The sequence below is a fragment of the Bos javanicus genome, chromosome 1 (assembly GCF_032452875.1).
Source record: "Bos javanicus breed banteng chromosome 1, ARS-OSU_banteng_1.0, whole genome shotgun sequence".
NCBI lineage: Eukaryota > Metazoa > Chordata > Mammalia > Artiodactyla > Bovidae > Bos > Bos javanicus.
The window spans coordinates 145,968,221-145,988,499 of NC_083868.1; the positions used below are offsets into that span (position 1 = coordinate 145,968,221).

General features: G+C 46.7%; 1 protein-coding gene and 1 long non-coding RNA gene across 5 annotated transcripts in view; one reads left to right on the forward strand and one right to left on the reverse strand.

Annotated features, from left to right (window-relative positions):
- Positions 1-5,741: 5,741 nt before the first annotated feature.
- Positions 5,742-9,230, reverse strand: LOC133251584 (uncharacterized). The gene is made up of 2 exons (XR_009737694.1): positions 8,898-9,230; positions 5,742-6,097 (listed from the first exon to the last, which is right to left on the reverse strand). It is a non-coding gene; the product is annotated as an uncharacterized LOC133251584 (long non-coding RNA).
- Positions 9,231-9,857: 627 nt separating this feature from the next.
- Positions 9,858-20,279, forward strand: part of DIP2A (disco interacting protein 2 homolog A) — a 121,853-nt gene continuing 111,431 nt past the window's right edge. For 3 of the 4 annotated variants that reach the window (XM_061424111.1, XM_061424117.1, XM_061424126.1), the window contains exon 1: positions 9,858-10,242. In XM_061424111.1, the coding sequence (XP_061280095.1) occupies positions 10,152-10,242 (91 nt within the window). In that variant the 5' untranslated portion in view covers positions 9,858-10,151. The remainder of the gene's footprint in view (positions 10,243-20,279) is intronic. The other variant, XM_061424135.1, reaches the window with a different exon arrangement.

Genomic DNA, 20,279 nt, shown 5'->3' on the forward strand with positions numbered 1-20,279 from the left:
TCTTGCCTCCTTTGTCAAAGATAAGGTGTCCATATGTGCGTGGATTTCTGGGGCTACCAATGGTATTTTTCACAGAACTAGAACAAATAATTTCACAATTTGTATGGAAATGCAAAAAACCTCAAATAGCCAAAGCAATCTTGAGAAGAATGGAACTGAAGGAATCAAACTGCCTGACTTCAGACTATACTGCAAAGCTACAGTCATCAAGACAGTATGGTACTGGCACAAAGACTGAAACATAGATCAGTGGAACAAAATAGAAAGCTCAGAGATAAATTCATACACCTGTGGACCCCTTGTCTTTGACAAAGGAGGCAAGAATATACAATGGAGAAAAAACAATCTCTTTAACAAGTGGTGCTGGGAAAACTGGTCAACCACTTGTAAAAGAATGAAACTAGAACACTTTCTAACACCATACACAAAAGTAAACTCAAAATAGATTAAAGATCTAAACATAAAACCAGAAACCATAAAACTCCTAGAGGAAAACATAGGCAAAACACTCTCTGACATAAATCACAGCAGGATCCTCCATGACTCACTTCCCAGAGTAATGGAAATGAAAGCAAAAATAAACAAATGGGACCTAATTAACTTAAAAGTTTTTGCACAACGAAGGAAACTATAAGCAAGGTGAAAAGACAGCCTTCAGAATGGGAGAAAATAATAGCAAACGAAGCAACTGACAAGAATAAATCTCAAAAATATACAAGCAACTTCTGCAGCTCAATTCCAGAAAAATAAATGACCCAATAAACAAACAGGCCAAAGAACTAAACAGACATTTCTCCAAAGAAGACATACAGATGGCTACCAAACACACAAAAAGATGCTCAATAGCACTCATTATCAGAGAAATGCAAATCAAAACCACAATAAGGTACCATCTCATGCTGGTCAGAATGGCTGTTATCAAAAAGTCTACAAACAATAAATGCTGGAGAGGGTGCAGAGAAAAGGGAACCCTCTTACACTGTTGGGAATGCAAACTAGTACAGCCACTATGGAGAACAGTGTGGAGACTCCTTAAAAAACTGGAAATAGAACTGCCATACGACCCAGCAATCCCAATGCTGGGCATACACATTGAGGAAACCAGAAATGAAAGAGACACATGTACCCTAGTGTTCATCGCAGCACTATTTACAATAGCCAGGATGTGGAAGCAACCTAGATGTCAATTGGCACATGAATGGATAAGGAAATTGTGGTACATATATGCAATGGCATATTACTAAGCTATAAAAAAGAATACATTTGAGTCAGTTCTAATGAGGTGGGTGACACTGGAGCCTATTATACAGTGTGAAGTAAGCCAGAAAGAGAAACACCAACACAGAATATTAATGCATATATATGGAATTTAGAAAAGGCAGAGGAAACAGAGATCAAATTGCCAACATCTGCTGGATCATCAAAAAAGCAAGAGAGTTCCAGAAAAACATCTATTTCTGCTTTATTGACTATGCCAAAGCCTTTGACTGTGTGGATCACAAGAAACTGTGGAAAATTCTGAAAGAGATGGGAATACCAGACCACCTGATCCACCTCTTGAGAAATTTGTATGCAGGTTAGGAAGCAACAGTTGGAACTGGACATGGAACAACAGACTGGTTCCAAATAGGAAAAGGAGTATGTCAAGGCTGTATATTGTCACTCTGTTTATTTAACTTATATGCAGAATACATCAAGAGAAATGCTGGACTGGAAGAAACACAAGCTGGAATCAAGATTGCTGGGAGAAATATCAATAACCTCAGATATGCAGATGACACCACCCTTATGGCAGAAAGTGAAGAGGAACTCAAAAGCCTCTTGATGAAAGTGAAAAGTGGAGGGTGAAAAAGTTGGCTTAAAGCTCAACATTCAGAAAATGAAGATCATGGCATCTGGTCCCATCACTTCATGGGAAATAGATGGGGAAACAGTGGAAACAGTGTCAGACTTTATTTTTCTGGGCTCCAAAATCACTGCAGATGGTGACTGCAGCCATGAAATTAAAAGACGCTTACTCCTTGGAAGGAAAGTTATGACCAACCTAGATAGCATATTCAAAAGCAGAGACATTACTTGGCCAACAAAGGTTCGTCTAGTCAAGGCTATGGTTTTTCCTGTGGTCATGTATGGATGTGAGAGTTGGACTGTGAAGAAGGCTGAGTGCCGAAGCATTGATCCTTTTGAACTGTGTTGTTGGAGAAGACTCTTGAGAGTCCCTTGGATTGCAAGGACATCCAACCAGTCCATTCTGAAGATCAGCCCTGGGATTTCTTTGGAAGGAATGATGCTGAAGCTGAAACTCCAGTACTTTGGCACCTCATGCGAAGAGTTGACTCATTGGAAAAGACTCTAATGCTGGGAGGGATTGGGGGCAAGAGGAGAAGGGGATGACAGAGGATGAGATGGCTGGATGGCATCACTGATTCGATGGACCTGAGTCTCAGTGAACTCCAGGAGTTGGTGATGGACAGGGAGGCCTGGCGTGCTGCGATTCATGGGGTTGCAGAGTTGGACACGACTGAGCGACTGATCTGATCTGATGGAATTTAGAAAAATGGTAACGATGATTGTATTTGCCAGGCAGCAAAAGAAAGACAGATGTAAAGGACTCTGTGGGAAAAGGCAAGGTGGGATGACTTGAGAGAATAGCATTGAAACATGTATATTACCATATGTAAAACAGATGACCAGTGCAAGTTGAATGCATCAAGCAGGGCACTCAAAGGCAGTAGTCTGGGAGAACTCAGGGATGGGGTGGGGAGGGAGGTGGGAGGAGAGTTCACAATGAGGGGACAAACGTGCACCTGTGGCTGATTCATGTTGACGCATGGCAGAACCACCACAATGTTGTCAAGTAATTATCCTCCAATTAAATTAATTAATTTAAAAAAGTTAAAGATTCTGGTGGCTGCAGAGAGTTATCTTCTGGCCGCCCAAGACAAACCTCAGCAGTTCCCTGCTTATCAAACCTGCTGCCTGCTGACCTGGAGGGTCTGCCTCTTTCTTAGATCTCTCCTTGCCCTTGTGTACAGGGGCTGGTTTACAAACCAGCATTACAGATCCCATCGCTGGAAGCAGTTGCCTGGGCTGAAGAGTGGAATGGCTAGCTGAAGGTTTGCTTTCAGCACCAGCTTGGAAATCAGTCTTTCAAGTTAGAGGTAATGCTGCAGACTGGTGTGTGCCTTAAACTAGTATCGCATATATCATGCACATCCCTTACAGCCAGACTGCAGGTGCCTGAAAATCAAGAGACAGACTCTTCCACTGCAAGTGCAAGCTGGAGTCTCTAGTTTCTTGATCACAGTTAAGCAAAGGAGTACCAAGATGCTCCGTGTGGGTCACGGGTTCCACACATTCTTGAGTATAGAGTAGCCCTACCCTCTCCACTGCCCAGATGGTGACTTCTCCTTTTGCCTCCTGGTCCCAAGATTCAGGAACCCAGGGTTCCCAGACATCATCCATCATTTATATCCAGTAGGACAGGAAGTGTTCCTTTTGGGGACCATGACCTCTAACCCTGCAGAATCTATACTTGGGAGGACAGGAGGCACCAAGTTCTCCAGTGGACCATTGGGAGTGATATTAAGTGGGGCCGCTCCTATTTCCACCTTTGGATTTTAGACTCAGGTGTCTTTCTTGTTGGGAAATGGTGCCATAGAATATTACCTCCACCTTGGCACTTCAGCTGTGCCTTTAGCTGACTGTCCCAGTGCTCTGTCAGGCAGCAGATCTGTGATCACTGCACATCCTGCAGTGTAAAGTGCACCCTGCATTTCCTTTGCTGTAAGGTGAGATCCTGTGCTAGAGGAACTAACACTCCATAAACCCTTGCTGGCTGACACCTGTGGACAGGAGGTTAAACCTATCTATGCAGTATGAATCTATTTCTGTGAAAACAAACTGCTGGCCCTTCCCGGATAGAAGAGTTCCAGCAGAGCAAATGGCTGGTTGAACTTCATGAAAGGAACCACATCGGGAGCTCCTCATTGGTCTCTTGCTGACAGGTTAGACCAAGTGAGTGCTTGGATCAGCCTTGGGCCCATAAATAGCCTCCAGCTCCATTACTTTGGTCATTCTGTCCTTGTACCCATCGTGCCAGCACACAGGTTGCCAGTAAGAAATGCTGTCCAATGTCAACTGTTAGAATTGTTCTGTCTGCTTGGTGCCCATCCCAGTACGTCTTCCCATGTGCTTTCCTTATTCCCAGTCACAGAGGTCACCCAGCACTGCCCTGTGTCCACATATATTCTCACCTTGGGCCACTCCTTACACACAAAAGTGAATGACAGGCGCTCTTCCCAGTGGGGGATATGTCTCCACTGCTGTCTTTCAAGGCCAGCCCTGCATGAGGCTGTAATGTAGCTGCTGTCCACTTTCATGCTGATCTCAGGTGCTAAGTCAGGCTTAAAACTCAATATTAAATAAACTAAGATCATGCCTATCCAGTTCCATCACTTCATGGCAAATAGAAGGGGAAAAGGCAGAAACACTGACGTATTTCCTCTTCTTGGGCTCTAAAATCACTATGGATGGTGACTGCAGCCATGAAACTAGAAGACAGGTGCTCCTTGGAAGAAAAGCTATGACAAACCTAGACAGTGTATTAAAAAGCAGACATCACTTTGCCAACAAAGGTCCAGATAGTCAAAACTATGGTTTTTTCCAGTAGTCATGTACAGATGTGAGAGTTGGACCATAAAGAAGGCAGAGCACCAAAGAATTGATGCTTTCAAACTGTGGTGCTGGAGAAGACTGTTGAGAATCCCTTGGACTGCAAGATCAAACCAGTCAATCCTAAAGGAAATCAACCCTGAATGCTCATCGGAAGGACTGATGCTGAGGCTGAAATCCAATACTTTGGCCACCTAATGTGAAGTGCCGACTCATTGGAAAAGACCCTGATGCTGGTAAAGATAGAAGGCAGAAGGAGAAGGGGGTAACAAAGGATGAGATGGTTAGATGGCATCACCAATTCAATGGACATGAACTTGGGTAAACTCTAGGAGATGGTGAGGGACAGGAACACCTGGTGTGCTCCCGTCTATGGGGTTGCAAAGAATCAGATACGACTTGGCAACTGAACACCATCACGAAGCCAATCCATCCAGGAATGAGGCTCAAGATTTTCCCCCTCTGTGCACATGTCCTAAAGGCCTCCCCATATGAAAGGACAAAGGGGCTCTGATACAGGAACAGTGGGTGCTCTGTGGGTCTGGGCCACCTATCCTGCACTCACCTGTGACCCCTGAACAGTCTCATGCTGTCTTGAACATTCTCCTTCCACCTGGTAGTGGATTGCTGCTGGGCCAAACCACCCTGATGACCTTGTGAGTTTGGCAGAACCCCCTAACAAGGCACTGTTTTGTCTGCATGTTCACTTGGTGTCCCAAGGCCAGATGTTCCATCTCTATCAGAGCACAGAAGCACACCAAGGCTTTTTTCCCCCTAAAAGGCAAATAATTCTCTGCTTCCAGGGGCATGGCAGAACCTAGGGTCCTGCTTCGTGAATCTCCTACTGAGATGTGCCAGAAACTCCGCATCATGTCGTTCCCCACTACCACCACCACCACCTGCTAGACCATATGGCTGGGGCAGCACAGCTGCCTGCATCACAGCCTTGACCAATTACAAAAACTCTTACTTTTCTGGGTTCTTCTCAAACCTGGAAGTCTTCCAAGTCACCCAGTATTTGGGCCAGAGCACTATTCTTAGGTGTGGAATAGGCCACTTCCAGAACCTGAAAAGACCCAAAAGTATCTTCCTTTATTGATGGCTGAAGGTGCAAGATGCAATAATTGTCTTTGCCTTTTGAAAGGGATGCCCTAGGGCACTACTGACCACTGGATCCCTAAAAATGTTACAAATGTAGCAGGTCTCTGAATCTTCACAGTGTTTATCTGCTACTCTCTGGAACACCTGCATCTTACCAAGGCCTCCAGCATCTTTGTAATATTATTGGTGTAATGGAGCAGTGTGATATTCTTCAGGATGGTGAAGTCTTTGGACTACAAGAGGGCAAGAGAGGTAACATAGCCTTCGGGCAAAACTGCATCTGTGTTCCATGTGAATGTGAAATGGTCCTGATCCTTTTTTCCTGATGGGGACAGAAAAGAACACACCAAATCAGTAGCCACCCCCTGCATCTGACACAGAAACTACTATCAGGGCTGCCACTCGGTTGAGTTTGCAGTGTACTGCCATCCTCCAGGACCCAATTTCTGCAGGGATCACACTGGTGAATTTAAGATTTGGGGGACCACCATGCTGTATCCTTTAGATCCTTAAAAGTGGCCCCCAGTTCTGCCACTGTCTCACCCCTAGAGACTCTATGATCTTGACTGGAACAGATCAGTTTTAGAGGTCAGTTTTCCACTTGACTTTTCAAAACCAGTCAGTTTTCCACTTGACTTTTCCTGTTGTGATAGCTCTAACCCTACAGGTCAAGGACTCAACCTGAGAGTAACATTAATTGCCAAGTACATCAATGCCAATTATTCAGTTTGGGACAGGGGAAATGACCACAAGCAGGTCCACAGAGTTGGTGGGCCTACTGTAAGCTGGACCTTGGGGAGGACTCCATTAATTATCTGGCCACTATGCAGCCACTCTGACAGGGAAGCCGTGATGATAATGCAGATGTCTGGATATCAAAGTCAATTCAGATTTTGTGTACATCTTCAGTACACAGTCTTCAGAATGTTTGGTTACCCACTTTCCCCCTGGGTGTAGTTGTCAAAGGAAATGGCTATTGGACTCTGGAAAAGGACTTCAGGATTCATTTCTGTATCTACTTGTGGTATGCTGCAGGGTCCTTCTTGGTATTTGGCCACCTCTTCAGTACCACATCTGAAAACCAGCTCAGTCCAGAAACTGGCTGTGGGATCCTGATTTTCCTATTCATCCATCCTTAACTTTTTTCTGCTGGTATTTTCAACTGCCCATCTGTTTTGCCTCTAGGGATGCTGTGTTTTATTAACCATTTCTGCAACTGTCCACAGGTCAGGGTCCCTTGGCTGCCACTCAGGTCTTGCTGGCCACTGTAATTTGCAGTACTGACTTCTGTCAGTTACAAGCTCCTTCCTGACCTCTTTACTGCTAGGATCCTATCGCCCACCGCCCTCCCCACTCTCCGCAAATGCTGTTCAGGAGCAACCTTTCCTACTGTCAGCTCTTGCCTACAGTGGTGAGCCACCACTGACTAGTGGGAATGGCCGTGTGTGGGCATGCTGGCCGACACCTCCAATCCGGGCTCCAGCATCGACTGTCAGACATGTGAGTAAATGAACCTTCAGATCATTCCAACCTCCAGCCTTCAAGCTGTTCCAACTGAAGCCCCAGATGACGTAGCTCAATTCCACTCTGCCCTGACCCTCAGCAACTTAGGAGAATAAATGATTCTTGTTTTAAGCCACTAAGTGTGTAGTAATTTGTTATATGGCAATAGACATAGCATCACTTTAGGAGTTTGCTATTGGTCTTTGCCTAGGTGTTAAATCCTGTATCTTAGAAGACTGGTCATAAACCCTGTATCTTAGAAGACTGGTCATAAGTCTTTTACCAACTTTACACTCCAGTTTTCTCCTGATTTCTGCAGGGCTCATGCTGGTGAATTAAGCAAGGATGCTGGGGACCACCACTCATCAAGCACACTTATAATCCAGCCCCACAAAAACTTTCCTAGCTCCTGGCAGTTGGCTGGTTCTTACAACCTGTCATGGACTAAACTGTATCCTGCAAAAGATGTTTAAGTCCTAACCCCCAGGTACCCATGAATGTAACCTTATTTGGAAATAGGGTCTTTATAGGCAATCAAATTAAGATGAGTATTGTAATTAGAGCAGGTAAAAATCCAATAACTGGTATTTTCAAAAACAGGGAATTTGGACACAGAAACATACAAACATATAGGGAGAAAGGCACATGAACATCAAGGCAGACTGGCACAATGCATCTACAAGCCAAGTAACACAAGATTGCCAGCAAACCACCAGAAGCTAGCAGAGGAATAGAAGATCCTTCCCTCACAGCCCTGTCACTTTGTTCTAACTTCCAGCCCCCAGAACTGTGAGATAAACTTCTGTTAAGCCACCCAGTTAGTGGTACTTTGTTACTGCGGAAGGAAATGGCAACCCACTCCAGTGTTCTTGCCTGGAGAATCCCAGGGACGGCGGAGCCTGGTGGGCTGCCGTCTATGGGGTTGCACAGAGTCGGACACGACTGAAGCGACTTAGCAGCAGCAAACTAATGTGTTCTTTTGAGGGGAAGAGGGTTATAGTTCAGCTGAATTATACTAAGAAATAACCATAATCATATGCCTATTGTCCAACAGACTGGGGAGTGGGGGGCTAGGTTGGTAGGGAAAGGTGAGCCACATGGGCAGGCTCCAGAGGTTCAAGACAGTCGAGGGGGTAGTGTGGGATGGGGTGGGGGTGAGGAAATCTTTGAGGGCATCTACCCAGATTTCCCCAACCAGGATCCCAAACTTAGCAAAACAGAATTGTCTTGATTGGGTGTTTACCATCATAGAGACTCTTGGGCCTAGTCCTTGTCTTTATTGTTTCAATGCAGGAAATGAGGATTTCTTGGCATGCAATCAAAGAGACTCCATCACTTTCAATGGTCTATTGGTAGCCATCAGCTGTCCATTATTTTTCTGAACAATATCAGTAGTATTAAAGAATACTGGAGTGGGTTGCCATGTGCTCCTCCAGGGGATCTTCCCCATCCAGGAATGAAACCTGTACCTCACGTCTCCTGCATTGGCAGGCAGGTTCTTTATCACTAGCAGCACCATTTAGATGATGCCCACTTCCATTATCTTTCCTTATAGCTAATATTTCCATCATAAACAGGTCACTAGGGCATTCATTCACTTCACTGGTTCACACTCCTACCTCAACCCAGGTGAAAAATTAACTCTGGGGCAAGCACTGCTCATCAGAGGCCTTCTGTATTGGCCCAGTGGCCAGATCGTTCTCCTGCTGGCTCTGTCACCTGAAGGACACCTGATGTGACGTAGCAAAGTGACCCTCTGCGTACAGTTGTGAGTACTGACGTCCACCACAGTCCACTGATGCACTTCCCGCGACACTGCGCAACAGTTCCCTCTGGATTCTCCAGTGTGTGTGTGTGTGAGGGGGGCTCAGTGCAGCTCCACTACCCAACCCCCCCCCAGGCTCCGCACGTCTGTAGTTCCCTCAAGTCTGTCCTCGCACTTCCCAAGATCACCTCACCGTCTGAAATTGCTGCTGGAGCTCCTTCCAAGGCTGTTTTGAAAAGCACTTGGACTAATACACGTCATAACGGGTCTATGAAGGACGTCCAAAGGGGACCGGGGTGTCCAGCTGGCTCCTGGGAGTTGTGAAAAGCCTCATGAGTGAGGCCCGTGCTGGGAGGAAAGCATGTGGACGCATTCCTCAAGAGGAGGCCCAGCGCGCCCGGAAGCCTCAACGTCCTCCATCTCAGCTGCGCCCCACCGTCCGCGCGGACTCCACACCAGTGCCCGCTGCTCGCCCGCCGAGGAGCCTGAGGGATCGCCGCGCACTGACGCCCGCCTGAGTCCAACGGCCCACTGTACATGGGCTGAGAGAGGCCTCGTGCCCGAGACCCCAACACTGAGGTGACCGCCCTCTCAGCCGAGCCTGCGCTCGGGCCAGTCCGCGATCCAAGCCTCCCGCGCAGAGCCTCTCGGGAGTGACTTTCTCTCGGCTCAGTCAATGGACGCCCCGGGCGGCTTCGCCGCGTTCTCGCGGCCAATGGCAACGAGCGTCTGGTGTTGCTGGGCGGGGCCAGGCGCCCACCAGGCTGGCGGCCCGCCGCACACGCGCGCTCCCCTGCCCGCTCTTCCCACCGCGCACGCGCGCTCCATGCAGGGCCGGCAGGGCTGTCGGGGGCGCGCGGGGCGGTGGCGGCGGCGGCGGCGGCGGCAGAGGAGCTGCTTGCGCTCGTGCCCGCGCCCGTGTCTCTGTGGAGCTGCCTGGGCCGCCTCCTGCCCGCCGCCTTGGCTCCTCGAGGGCCGATGCGGGTCCCGGGGCTGAGGGGAGCGACATAGCTGTCGCCTCCGCGGCCACCTGGGCTGGGCCTGGAGCGACCCCGGCCCCGACCCCGCCCGGCGCGAGGCGGCCGGACGGCAGTCCTGCTGCGGGGCCATGGCCGAGCGCGGGTGCCCGCTGGAGGCGGTGCAGCTGCCCGCTGAGGTGCGGGAGAGCCTGGCCGAGCTGGAGCTGGAGCTGTCGGAAGGTGAGCGGCCCGGAACCCGGACCCCCGCCCGGCTCTCCTCCCAGACCCCTGCCCAGGCCCCGCCCCGCCTTAATGCGACCAGACCCCCGCCCGGCGCTCACACCCGGGACCCCGACTCCCGTCCGGCTTCCGGCGCCCGGCCGGTGGCCGCGCTTTGGGTGTGTGGCCTCAGATATGGAAACCTGGACGGGGATGACCGCTGTGTCCGAGCGGGCTGGCCAGCCCAGGTCCGCGTGTCAGCGCGTAGAGACCGCGCCGGCTGCACGCCCGCGTGCCTCGGTTTCCCCTGCGAGACTAGGTGGTCGCCGCACCTACCTCTCGGGGATAGTTGGGAGCCTGGAATGCTGTAACAGGTGCAAAGCACTGAACACTTGGAACGAGATTGTTAGCCCCTCTTAGGGAATTTTTTAAAATTAAGAAAGATGTGCAATAAGTGTTTGTTTGTTTAAAATGGACTGAGTATTTGGGCCTCAGAGGCGTGGGTGGCGTTACCCTCTGTCTGTAACCTCCAGGCTCAGGTCCCGAATTCCGCGTGGCAGTCAGCGCAGAGTTTAATTCTTGGCCGGGTCAGGGGACCTCGCAGCCCTTGGAGAGAAGCATCTAAATGCGTAACTGTTTTTGAAATTTAAATACATTTTCAACTTTTAGAATCCATTTTTTCCATAGGCTGAACCGAGTTTCACTTGGGGTCAGGCTAGTGAATTCTTAGGACTATCTAATAAATATGCACAGGGTTGTACTAACTCAGCGAATCCTCACCAAGCTTAGGGAGGTAGGTGGTGCTGTAATCTTTGTTTTACAGGTAATACAACATTTACATGCAACTGCTTTGAATTTAACATCCAGATTTTTTAAAGTACCGTGACATGTGAGTTTTTCTTTTTTCAATGAAACTGCAATTGGCAAAGGGTGGACTTGAGAATTCTTGGTGATGAGATGCTCTTGGAAAATCTGAAAAAACAAATTAGGAATGTTTCTGACAGGAACTACTGGCCTGAGTTTGTTCTAGTTCTTCACCCAGGGAAAATCATATAGTTACAGTTTAGATTTTACACATTTCAAATATGTTTTTGCATAGTGCTTCTGATTTCTGCTCCACTGTGTTAGTTATTCCTTCAATTCCTTGTTTTGTGGTTGTGTGTTTGAATTCTTTCTGGGAGTTGACAGATAAGATTGAGAACTTCATAATTTGTAGGACAGAACACACGTAAAGACAGGTATTTCAACAAAAGAAACACTGCTCTGTTGAATCCTTTTATCCTGTTGTCATTTTAGCCAACTGTAGAAGATGTATAGTTGCATAAAAGGTATAAGATTAAGTTTATGTGGATAGTAGCTTAAGCTGGGGAAGTGAAGACAGTGTTGAAGGGAAGGGACAGCAGAGTGTAGTGCAGCCAAGGAGACAGGAGCCCTGGCCTCTGTCCTACCCCCTACATCAGTAAAGTTTTATTTATATAAATAAAGGAAGATGTTACTAATGAAGCACGATTCTAAAGCAACCCAAACTAGTTTCAGTTTCATTATCATTTTAATATTTTTCAGGTAGAAGTACAAAGCGGGACTCTTATTTGCCCTATGTGATATTTCTCTCCTCCCCACACACTCACCCCCCACCATTTTCGAGAAAAAGTAGAATGCTGCTGTGTGCACTGCTCAGTCATGTCCGATTCTTTGCGACCCCATGGACTCTAGCCCACCAAGCTCCTCTGTCCATGGAATTTTCCAGGCAAGAATACTGAAGTGAGTTGCCATTTCCTTCTCCAGGGGATCTTCCCAACCCAGGGATTGCACTTGCATCTCTTGCATCTCCTGCATTGGCAGGTGGATTCTTTATCACTGCACCACCTGGGAAGCCCCTGAATTAGAATAGTAATGTCAAAATTGGATGCCTTCACAGCGGTCACATTTGTCTGGATGAAGAGTTGCTTAAAACTTAGAGATGACAGTGGGTGCAGGGTGGAGGGAGGAGGAAACAACACTGAACGATGCTGAACTGCTTAAAAATGAGGATGATGGAGTGAGTAGGTGGAGCACAGGGAATCTTTGGGGCAGCAAAACGATTCTGTGTAATACAGTAATGGCAGACACAAGTCACTGTACATTTGTCAAAACCCATAGAATATACAGCACAGAGTGAACCCTAAAGTTAGCTATGGACTTTAGTTGGTAATAATTTATCAATATTATCCATCAGTTATAACATATGTACCCCATTAATACCAGTGGGGGATGTGGTGTGCACACAGAGAGGGGATATATGGGAAGCCCTTGTATTTTCAAATACTTTTTTGTAAACCTGAAAAAAAAAAAGAGAAGAGAATAATGGTGTAAAGTTTATTCTTTGTTTTGGTGGCCTGCAGAGATTTAGAGAGGAAATTCCTACACAATAGGTTACATTTGTCCCACTCCTGTGTTTTCATCCTGGTTAGTAGGTCTATCCCATGGCTTTAACTTTGTTTTTTGTTTTCCTGTATTCTGCTACAGCAGGGGCTTAGCCTGGACGGAATCAAGCATAAAGCAGAAAAGCTCCATTTGTGGATGTGAGGAAGGAACTTCTTTTCACAAAGCCTTTTTTTTCTCATTAAACGTCTTTAATTTCTAAAATTTGTGATGTAATTCTTAGTTTTCAAAATGACAGCCTGACATTGCCTTCATGTCGATAAACATTTTTTGTGCTTCTTAAATAGTCTGTGGTATATGAAAGTTCTCAGTCCAAATTCCATTCACCTGGCAAAGCCCAGCCTGGTGTCTTTGTGTTGTGACCCTAACCTCATACTTGTCCTGTTTTTTGGAGTTCTTGCCACTCTTTGTATGTGTGTGTGTGTGTGTTATCTGTATATATTCATTCATTCAGTGATTATCGAGTACCTGCTGGGTGCTTGGTAATGTTTTGGCTGTCAGTGGTCAGGTTTAGCTTCATTTCTCCATTGAGCTTAAGGCTGCACAATGTTGTATTAAAGTAGTCATTACACATTACAGAGAAATGGAACAGTTTAAAGGAAACGTAGGATGGAGTGAGCCTCCCTCCTACCCCTGGCTTCTCCCCAGAGTTGGCCTCTGGTAGCCATTTCTTCTGTTTTCTTCTAGAAATAATCTGCCAGTGGTTCCCACACTGTGGTTCACACACCTCTTGGGGTCCCTAAGACCCTTCCTGGGGGCCTATGAGGGAAAACTTTTTTATAATAATATTAAGATTGTCATTTCTGTTTTCACTGTTGTACTAATGATGCAGAAACCTGGTGGGTGAAACTGCTGGTATCTAGGCAGAAACTGTGAGGCAAGGGCCCCAAATCACACTGACAGCCAATATACCCTCTTCACCACCTCCCCACTGGCAGTAAAAACAATACTACTTTGACTTAGACATATCTCTTGTTGATACAGTAACAGTTAATGTTTTTCTTTTTGGCTGCACTGTGTGGGGTGGGGTTTCTTAGTTCCCCAACCAGGGATTGAACTTATGCCCCCTGCAGTGGAAACTTGAGTTCTCACCACTGGACCTCCAGGGAAGTCCCCACAGTTAACTTTCTTGCCTCTCAGCCCTGAACGCTTGGTGGAGTCTGCTCATGAGGAATGAGAGGCGCATGGGAAGCATGTTGGCTGCTCTGAGAGGCCCAGGGCCTGTGTGAGGAGTGGCAGCTGTGGCAGCTATGCAACTGCAGAACGAACTGGCCACTTTTCTCCTGGAGTGTGACTTTTGCTTGAAAAAAATGAGTGGCAGACAAACTACAGTTATTCAGAATTGGGTATTTGGTGGACATTCTCTGAGAAATGAAGAACAAGTGTCAGAAATTGTGGCCGATGATAATATTTGTGTTTTCAAGGAAAAATACAAAAATTTAAAACTTCTGTCTGCTACCATGAGCATGACAGCTTCTGACATTGCCTTCACGTCGATAAACATTTGTTGTGCTTTTTAAATATTCTGTGGTATATGAAAGTTCTCAGTCCAAATTCCATTCACCTGGCAAAGCCTGGCCTGGTGTCTTTGTGTTGTGACCCTTCTCTCACACTTGTCCTGTCTTTTGGAGTTCTTGCCACTTTTTGTTTTTGTGTGTGTGTGTGTGCTTCTGAGTACTTGAAGACTTTTTTGATGGGCTCAGTGGTAACGTTAATCAATTTTTTTTTTTTTAATATTAACCCCACCCTCACATAAGGACTGCCTTAGGCCTATAGGTGTTTTCTAGAACAATAGTTTATGTATTTATTCCTGTGTTTTTGGTTGCAGTGGATCTTTGTTGTTGGCCATGGGCCCTCTCTAAGCATGCAGGCTTCGGTAGTTGCAGCATGTGGGCTTAGCAGTTGTGGTGCATGGGCTTAGTTGTTCCTCGGCATGCGGAATCTTCCTAGACCAGGGATCAAAGTGTGTCCTCTGCATTAGCAGGCGAATTCTTATCCACTGCGCCAGCAAGGAAGTCCAGAATGTGAGTTACTGATATTATTTGGTGAAATGTGTCAACATTTGAAAGAGCTGCATAATTTTGTGAACCAGTATTTTCCAAATGGCCAGTGCATCATGTTTCAGATCTGTGCATGGGTAAAAGACCCATTCAGAGATATACCAATGGATTGCAACATAACAGTACGATAAGTTCATTGATAAGGTTTTAGATTCTACATTGCAACTATTGTTTAAGAACCTACAGTTTGCCTAGTTTGGGTGTGGTATCAAAGAATGTCCACAATGATCTGAAAAGGCTGCTGAAATACTCCTCGCTTTTCTAGCCCGTGTTTGTGTGAGGCTGATTGTGTTTCGTAGACCCTAACTGCGTATCCTGCAGGCCATTGAACTGAAGCAGATAAGGAGAATCCACTTGTTTCCGAGAGGACAGATGTTAAAGAGGCTCGTAAGAGTAAAACAACACCTGAAATCACCAAATGCTTTGGAAATTATTATTTTTTATTTATGGTAGGTTTCATGTACAGTTTTTGAAATTAATTAAATATTAAAAATTTTCTGTTTTAATTTCTAATGTGGTAAACATTGATAGCTCACAAATAAAAGCTGTTTGGGGTCCTCAATAAGTTTTAAGAGTGTGAAGGGTTCTTGAGAGCCACACCTTTGAGAACTACCAAACTATGTAATGGCAAATAGATAGGAAAACAGTGAAAGGCTTTCTTTTCTTGAGCTCCAAAATCACTGCAGCCATGAAATTAAAAGACACTTGCTCCTTGGAAGGAAAGCTATGACAAACCCAGAGAGAGTATTAAAAAGCTGAGACATTACTTTGCTGACAAAGGTCCATATAATCAAAGTTGTGGTTTTTCCAGTAGTCATGTATGGATGTGAGAGTTGGACCATAAAGAAAGCTGAGCACTGAAGAACTGATGCTTTTGAAGTGTGGTATTGGAGAAGACTCTTGAGAATCCCTTGGATTGCAAGGATATCAAACCAATCCATCCTAAAGGAAATCATCCTGAATATTCATTGGAAGTACTGATGCTGAAGCTGAAGCTCCATTATTTTGGCCACCTGATGTGAAGAGCCCACTCATTGGAAAAGACCCCGATGCTGGGAAAGGCAGGAGGAGAAGGGGATGACAGAGGATGAGATGGTTGGATGGCATCACCAACTCAATGGACATGAGTTTGAGCAAGCTCTAGGAGATGGTGAAGAACAGGGAAGCCTGGTGTGCTGCAGTCCATGGGGTTGCAAAGAGTTGGACACAACTGAGTGACTGAACAATAAGACTGTGTAATATGAAAAGCTTTTAAGGAAATACCTATTTGTCAACATGTATTTCTTCTACTTTTTATAGCATTTTTTTCCACCGTTGCCAGTATAATGCAATTTCTGTTTATATTTTTAAGGGCAATCAGATGTTTCAATTTATAAAATATATGTTTGAAAATCCTTAAAAGTTATACTTACTGACTAGCTGCTTGTATCAATATGTCCATCCTACTTTATGCAAAATCCATTATTCATGATTCAGGTATCTTCCCTTTAGAACTGTTTTTCTTGTTATAGTAAATCATCTTAATGTGTTGTCTCTTTAAAGAATTTTGATTTATAAGTTTTTAAAAGAATATCAATACTAGGATTTCCACTTTAATATCCTAAAATTTTGCACATGCTGTTCATTGCCAACTTTATGTACCTGTTGAGTTCCTGCCTTTGTTTTAATACTTAAGTTTAAGCTTCACTTTATTTTTGAAGCTCTGCCTTCCTCTGAGAACAGCCTGCCTGCCCCCCACCCAGAGTTAGGTGCTGGCTTTTTTGTTCCTTTTACCCTTACTGTGTCGTTCTTACAAGATTTATCACAACTTTGTATTTATTGTTTACTTGGACTTTTCTTTGCCAGTTCATAGGGAGCACTTCCAAAGGAAATTTTGGTCTGTTCATCTTCATGTCTTCAGCCCCTAGGACATTTTAGGTATTCTGTTGAATCTTTGTTGAATTAATGGAAGAATAAAGTACTTCCCTGGTGGTCTAGTGATTCAGAATCTACCTGCCAGTACAGGGGACACGGGTTCAGTTCCTGGCCTGAGAAGATCTCACGTGCTGCAGGACAGCTAAGCGCATGCACCGCAACTGTGGAAGCCCGTCTAGAGCCCAGGCTCTGCAACAGGAGAAGCCCCCGCAGGGAGGAGCCCAGGCACCACAACTAGAGAGCGGCCCCCACTTGCCACACCTAGAGAGAGCCGGCAGGTAGCAACAAAGACCCAGCACAGCCAATAAATAAAGAAATTTTAAAAGAGTAAAACCACACATGCTATTTATTCTCAGTTTTAAATCAAGAATCCTCCGTAATTGGCTTGGATACTTAATTTTTTGGCAATTGTTTCTCAGATTCAGTGAAGCCCGGGGAGTCCTGAGCTGTGCCCCAGGGAGCCATTGAACCAGGATGGAGTGTCTGTTGCTCTGAACTCCTGGGAGGGAAAGAGTCATACTGAGATGAGCGTACTGTGAGTCTCGTCCAGCCGGGGAGGACCCGTGGTGGAGCTCCAAGACTCAAGTTTCCTCCGGCCCCACAGTGGCCATGATCCACTTGGGCCTTCCCTGCTGGACTCTGGGTCCACACTGACCCCACACTGAGGCCACGAGTCCTGCTGCAGGAGCTGGAGCTGCCTCATTCCTGGGAGGGACTTTGGCTCTAGGCCTGACACTCGTGGAGCTGCCTGGAGTCTAGGGCTTCTCCTTCCAAACCCGCCTGCCTTTCTTCTTCCTGCGCAGTCACGTCTAACAGCTCGCAGCCTCCTCTGGGCCCCTCCCCGTTTTTCCACATAAATCTTTTCACATCTGATCCTGTCACCACATCTGCTGCTTGGAGGACTTGAATTGCCTGCAGGGCCACTGGTCTAGACCCGTGTTGGGAGGGCTGTTTGTCTGCTGTTTGCTCTGAGGTCTGGCTCCTGTATCCATGACCTGCTTTTTGAGATGGCTCTTGGTACGTGGTTGTTGGTCAGCGTGTACTGAATTGAACTTTAGTTCAGTTGAACGTCTCAGGGCCCTCTCGTCCATGGCTGGCTCTTCCTTGGTGGTGCACCGCGATGATCCATGAGAGCAGGGCCGAGCCTGCTGTCCTCTCCTCTGTGTCCCGAGCTGAAGTGTCATGCAGGTCCATTGACCTGTTGCCTTTCTGTCTGTCATAGAGGAAGGCACCATTTGCTCTGTCCATTTGCTTTCTATTAACACCTGCTGGAGGAAGGGAGGTTGGGACTGTGGGGAGGGGACTTCAGACTGGCGGTCAGGAAATCCCTCTGGGCAGGCAGATAGTGGCGGGAGGGGCTGTGCGTATGGCTGGCGGTCAGCACTCAATGCAGGTGGGTTAGCTGGGCCGTGGCTACAGAGGAAGGAGCCTGGTGAATTGTGGGGCCGGAAAGGTGAGCTGCGGAAAAACACTGACCCTGGGGAGCCGTGGAGGAGGGCTATGGTCTGACAGGTACCTCGTGCAGGGTCTCTAGCCCCGCACTGAGACCAATGGAGGCAGAGGGTGAGGTGAGGAGGGGGAGTGGGGATGCCAGCCAGGCTGCTCCGCGGTTCCGCTGTGTTGGGGGGGAGTTGTGCCTGCTGCCTGTGTGGTAAATGTTTCATGTGTGGGAAAGTGCCAGGATGCTGCAGATTTGCTATTCTCGTGGTGTCATTGCCTCCCCTGTGGCTTGTGGCCTAATCTGAGCCACAAATATGAGGTAAGGATCCTGTCTCCCCTTCAGCAGTGACGGCACCTGTGAGTGCCTACCGTCCTGCTCAGCACTGGGCACTCAGCCAGTGGGGAGGAAGGAGTGGGCTGTGTCAGGGTGCGCTTCAGGAGGACAGCCCAGTCTCGAGGGTCAGAGCCCTGCTCTTGCACATGGAGGGCCTCTGCAGGGTCGTTCAGGTCCCTGTCGTCCTTTGACCTTCAGCCTTACCAAGTGAGAGAAATGCACATTCAGGACTGAAGGGTTTGAGAAGAGATGGGCCTGGGGCACCAGTCTGCTGGAGGCAAGAGTCCTCCAGCGGGACCTGGATCAGAGGCTGCTGCTGCCCCTAGTCATGTGGCATGTCCACAGGGGTCAGCCTGCCTGTTGCTGCTGAACCTTCCTCTCAGTACTGGGGGCTGGGAGGGTGCTTTGTCATTTTAGTTGAAAACTACTGAAGACTTGTAATTTTGAAAACCCTTCAATTTCATCTTTTAGTATTCTTTGCCTGACACGACATGCAACATTTATTTAATACAAAAATGAACTCATGCAAAGCATTGGGTCCTTCTACTATGACACAGCCAAGGAAAGGGTGGGAAGGAAGCAGGGTGACGGGAATGGGAAGTGAGCTGCTGGTCCGTCCTTAGATGAACTCTTCCTGTAGCATTTTATTTGTAGTGAGCTTGCTTCTGAGTGAGGCTGACAATCCTTTCAGATCAGTCCTTATGTCCTTAAATTATCTAACATTTCTGGTGTTAAACCTGTGTATTAAAAAGACTGGGAAAATATATACTATTCGGTAAAGAGAAACCTTTGTGGTCAGGGAGGGAAACACCTACACTGGTCATCTCTGTCATCTGTGGATAAAGTGTCTCCTGGATGCTCCTTGGCCCCTTCCCCTTTGCACAAAGGAAATGAATGGCCTGTGTTTTGTGAGTTCCTGGAGTCTTGGGTCAGCACCTCAGGTCATTGCTGGGGGACCATGAACCATGCAGGGGTTTCCGTACAGACTTGGTGTTGTTACTCAGTTCAGTTCAGTCGCTCAGTCGTGTCCAACTCTTTGTGACCCCATGGACTGCAGCACATCAGGCGTCCCTGTCCATCACCAACTCCCAGAGCTTGCTCAAACTCACGTCCATCGAGTCGGTGATGCCATCCAACCATCTCATCCTCTGTCATCCCCTTCTTCTCCTGCCCTCAATCTTTCCCAGCATCACGGTCTTTTCCAATGAGTCTGCTCTTCACATCAGGTGGCCAAAATATTGGAGCTTCAGCTTCAGTATCAGTCCTTCCAATGAATATTCAGGATGATTTCCCAAAGGATGGATTGGTTTGATCTCCTTGCAGTCCAAGGGATTCTCAAAAGTCTTCTCCAGCACCACAGTTCAAAAGCATCAGTTCTTCAGTGCTCAGCTTTCTTTATGGTCCAATTCTCATATCCATACATGACTACTGGAAAAACCATAGCTTTGGCTAGACGGACCTTTGTTGGCAAAGTAATGCCTCTGCTTTTTAATATGCCATCTAGGTTGGTCATAGCTTTTCTTCCAAGGAGCAAGTATCTTTTAATTTCATGGTGGCAGTCACCATCTGCATTGATTTTGGAGCCTCCAAAAATAAAGTCTCTCACTGTTTCCATTGTTTCCCCATCAGTTTTCCATGAATTGATGGGACCGGATGCCTGATCTTCATTTTTTGAATGTTGAATTTCAGGCCAGCTTTTTCACTCCCCTCTTTCACTTTCATCAAAAGGCTCTTCAGTTCTTCTTCGCTTTCTGCGAGAAGGATGGTGTCATCTACATATCTGAGGTTACTGATATTTCTACTGGCAATCTTGATTCCAGCTTGTGCTTCATCCAATCTGGCATTTTGCTTGATGTACTCTGCATGTAAGTTAAATAAACAGGGTGACA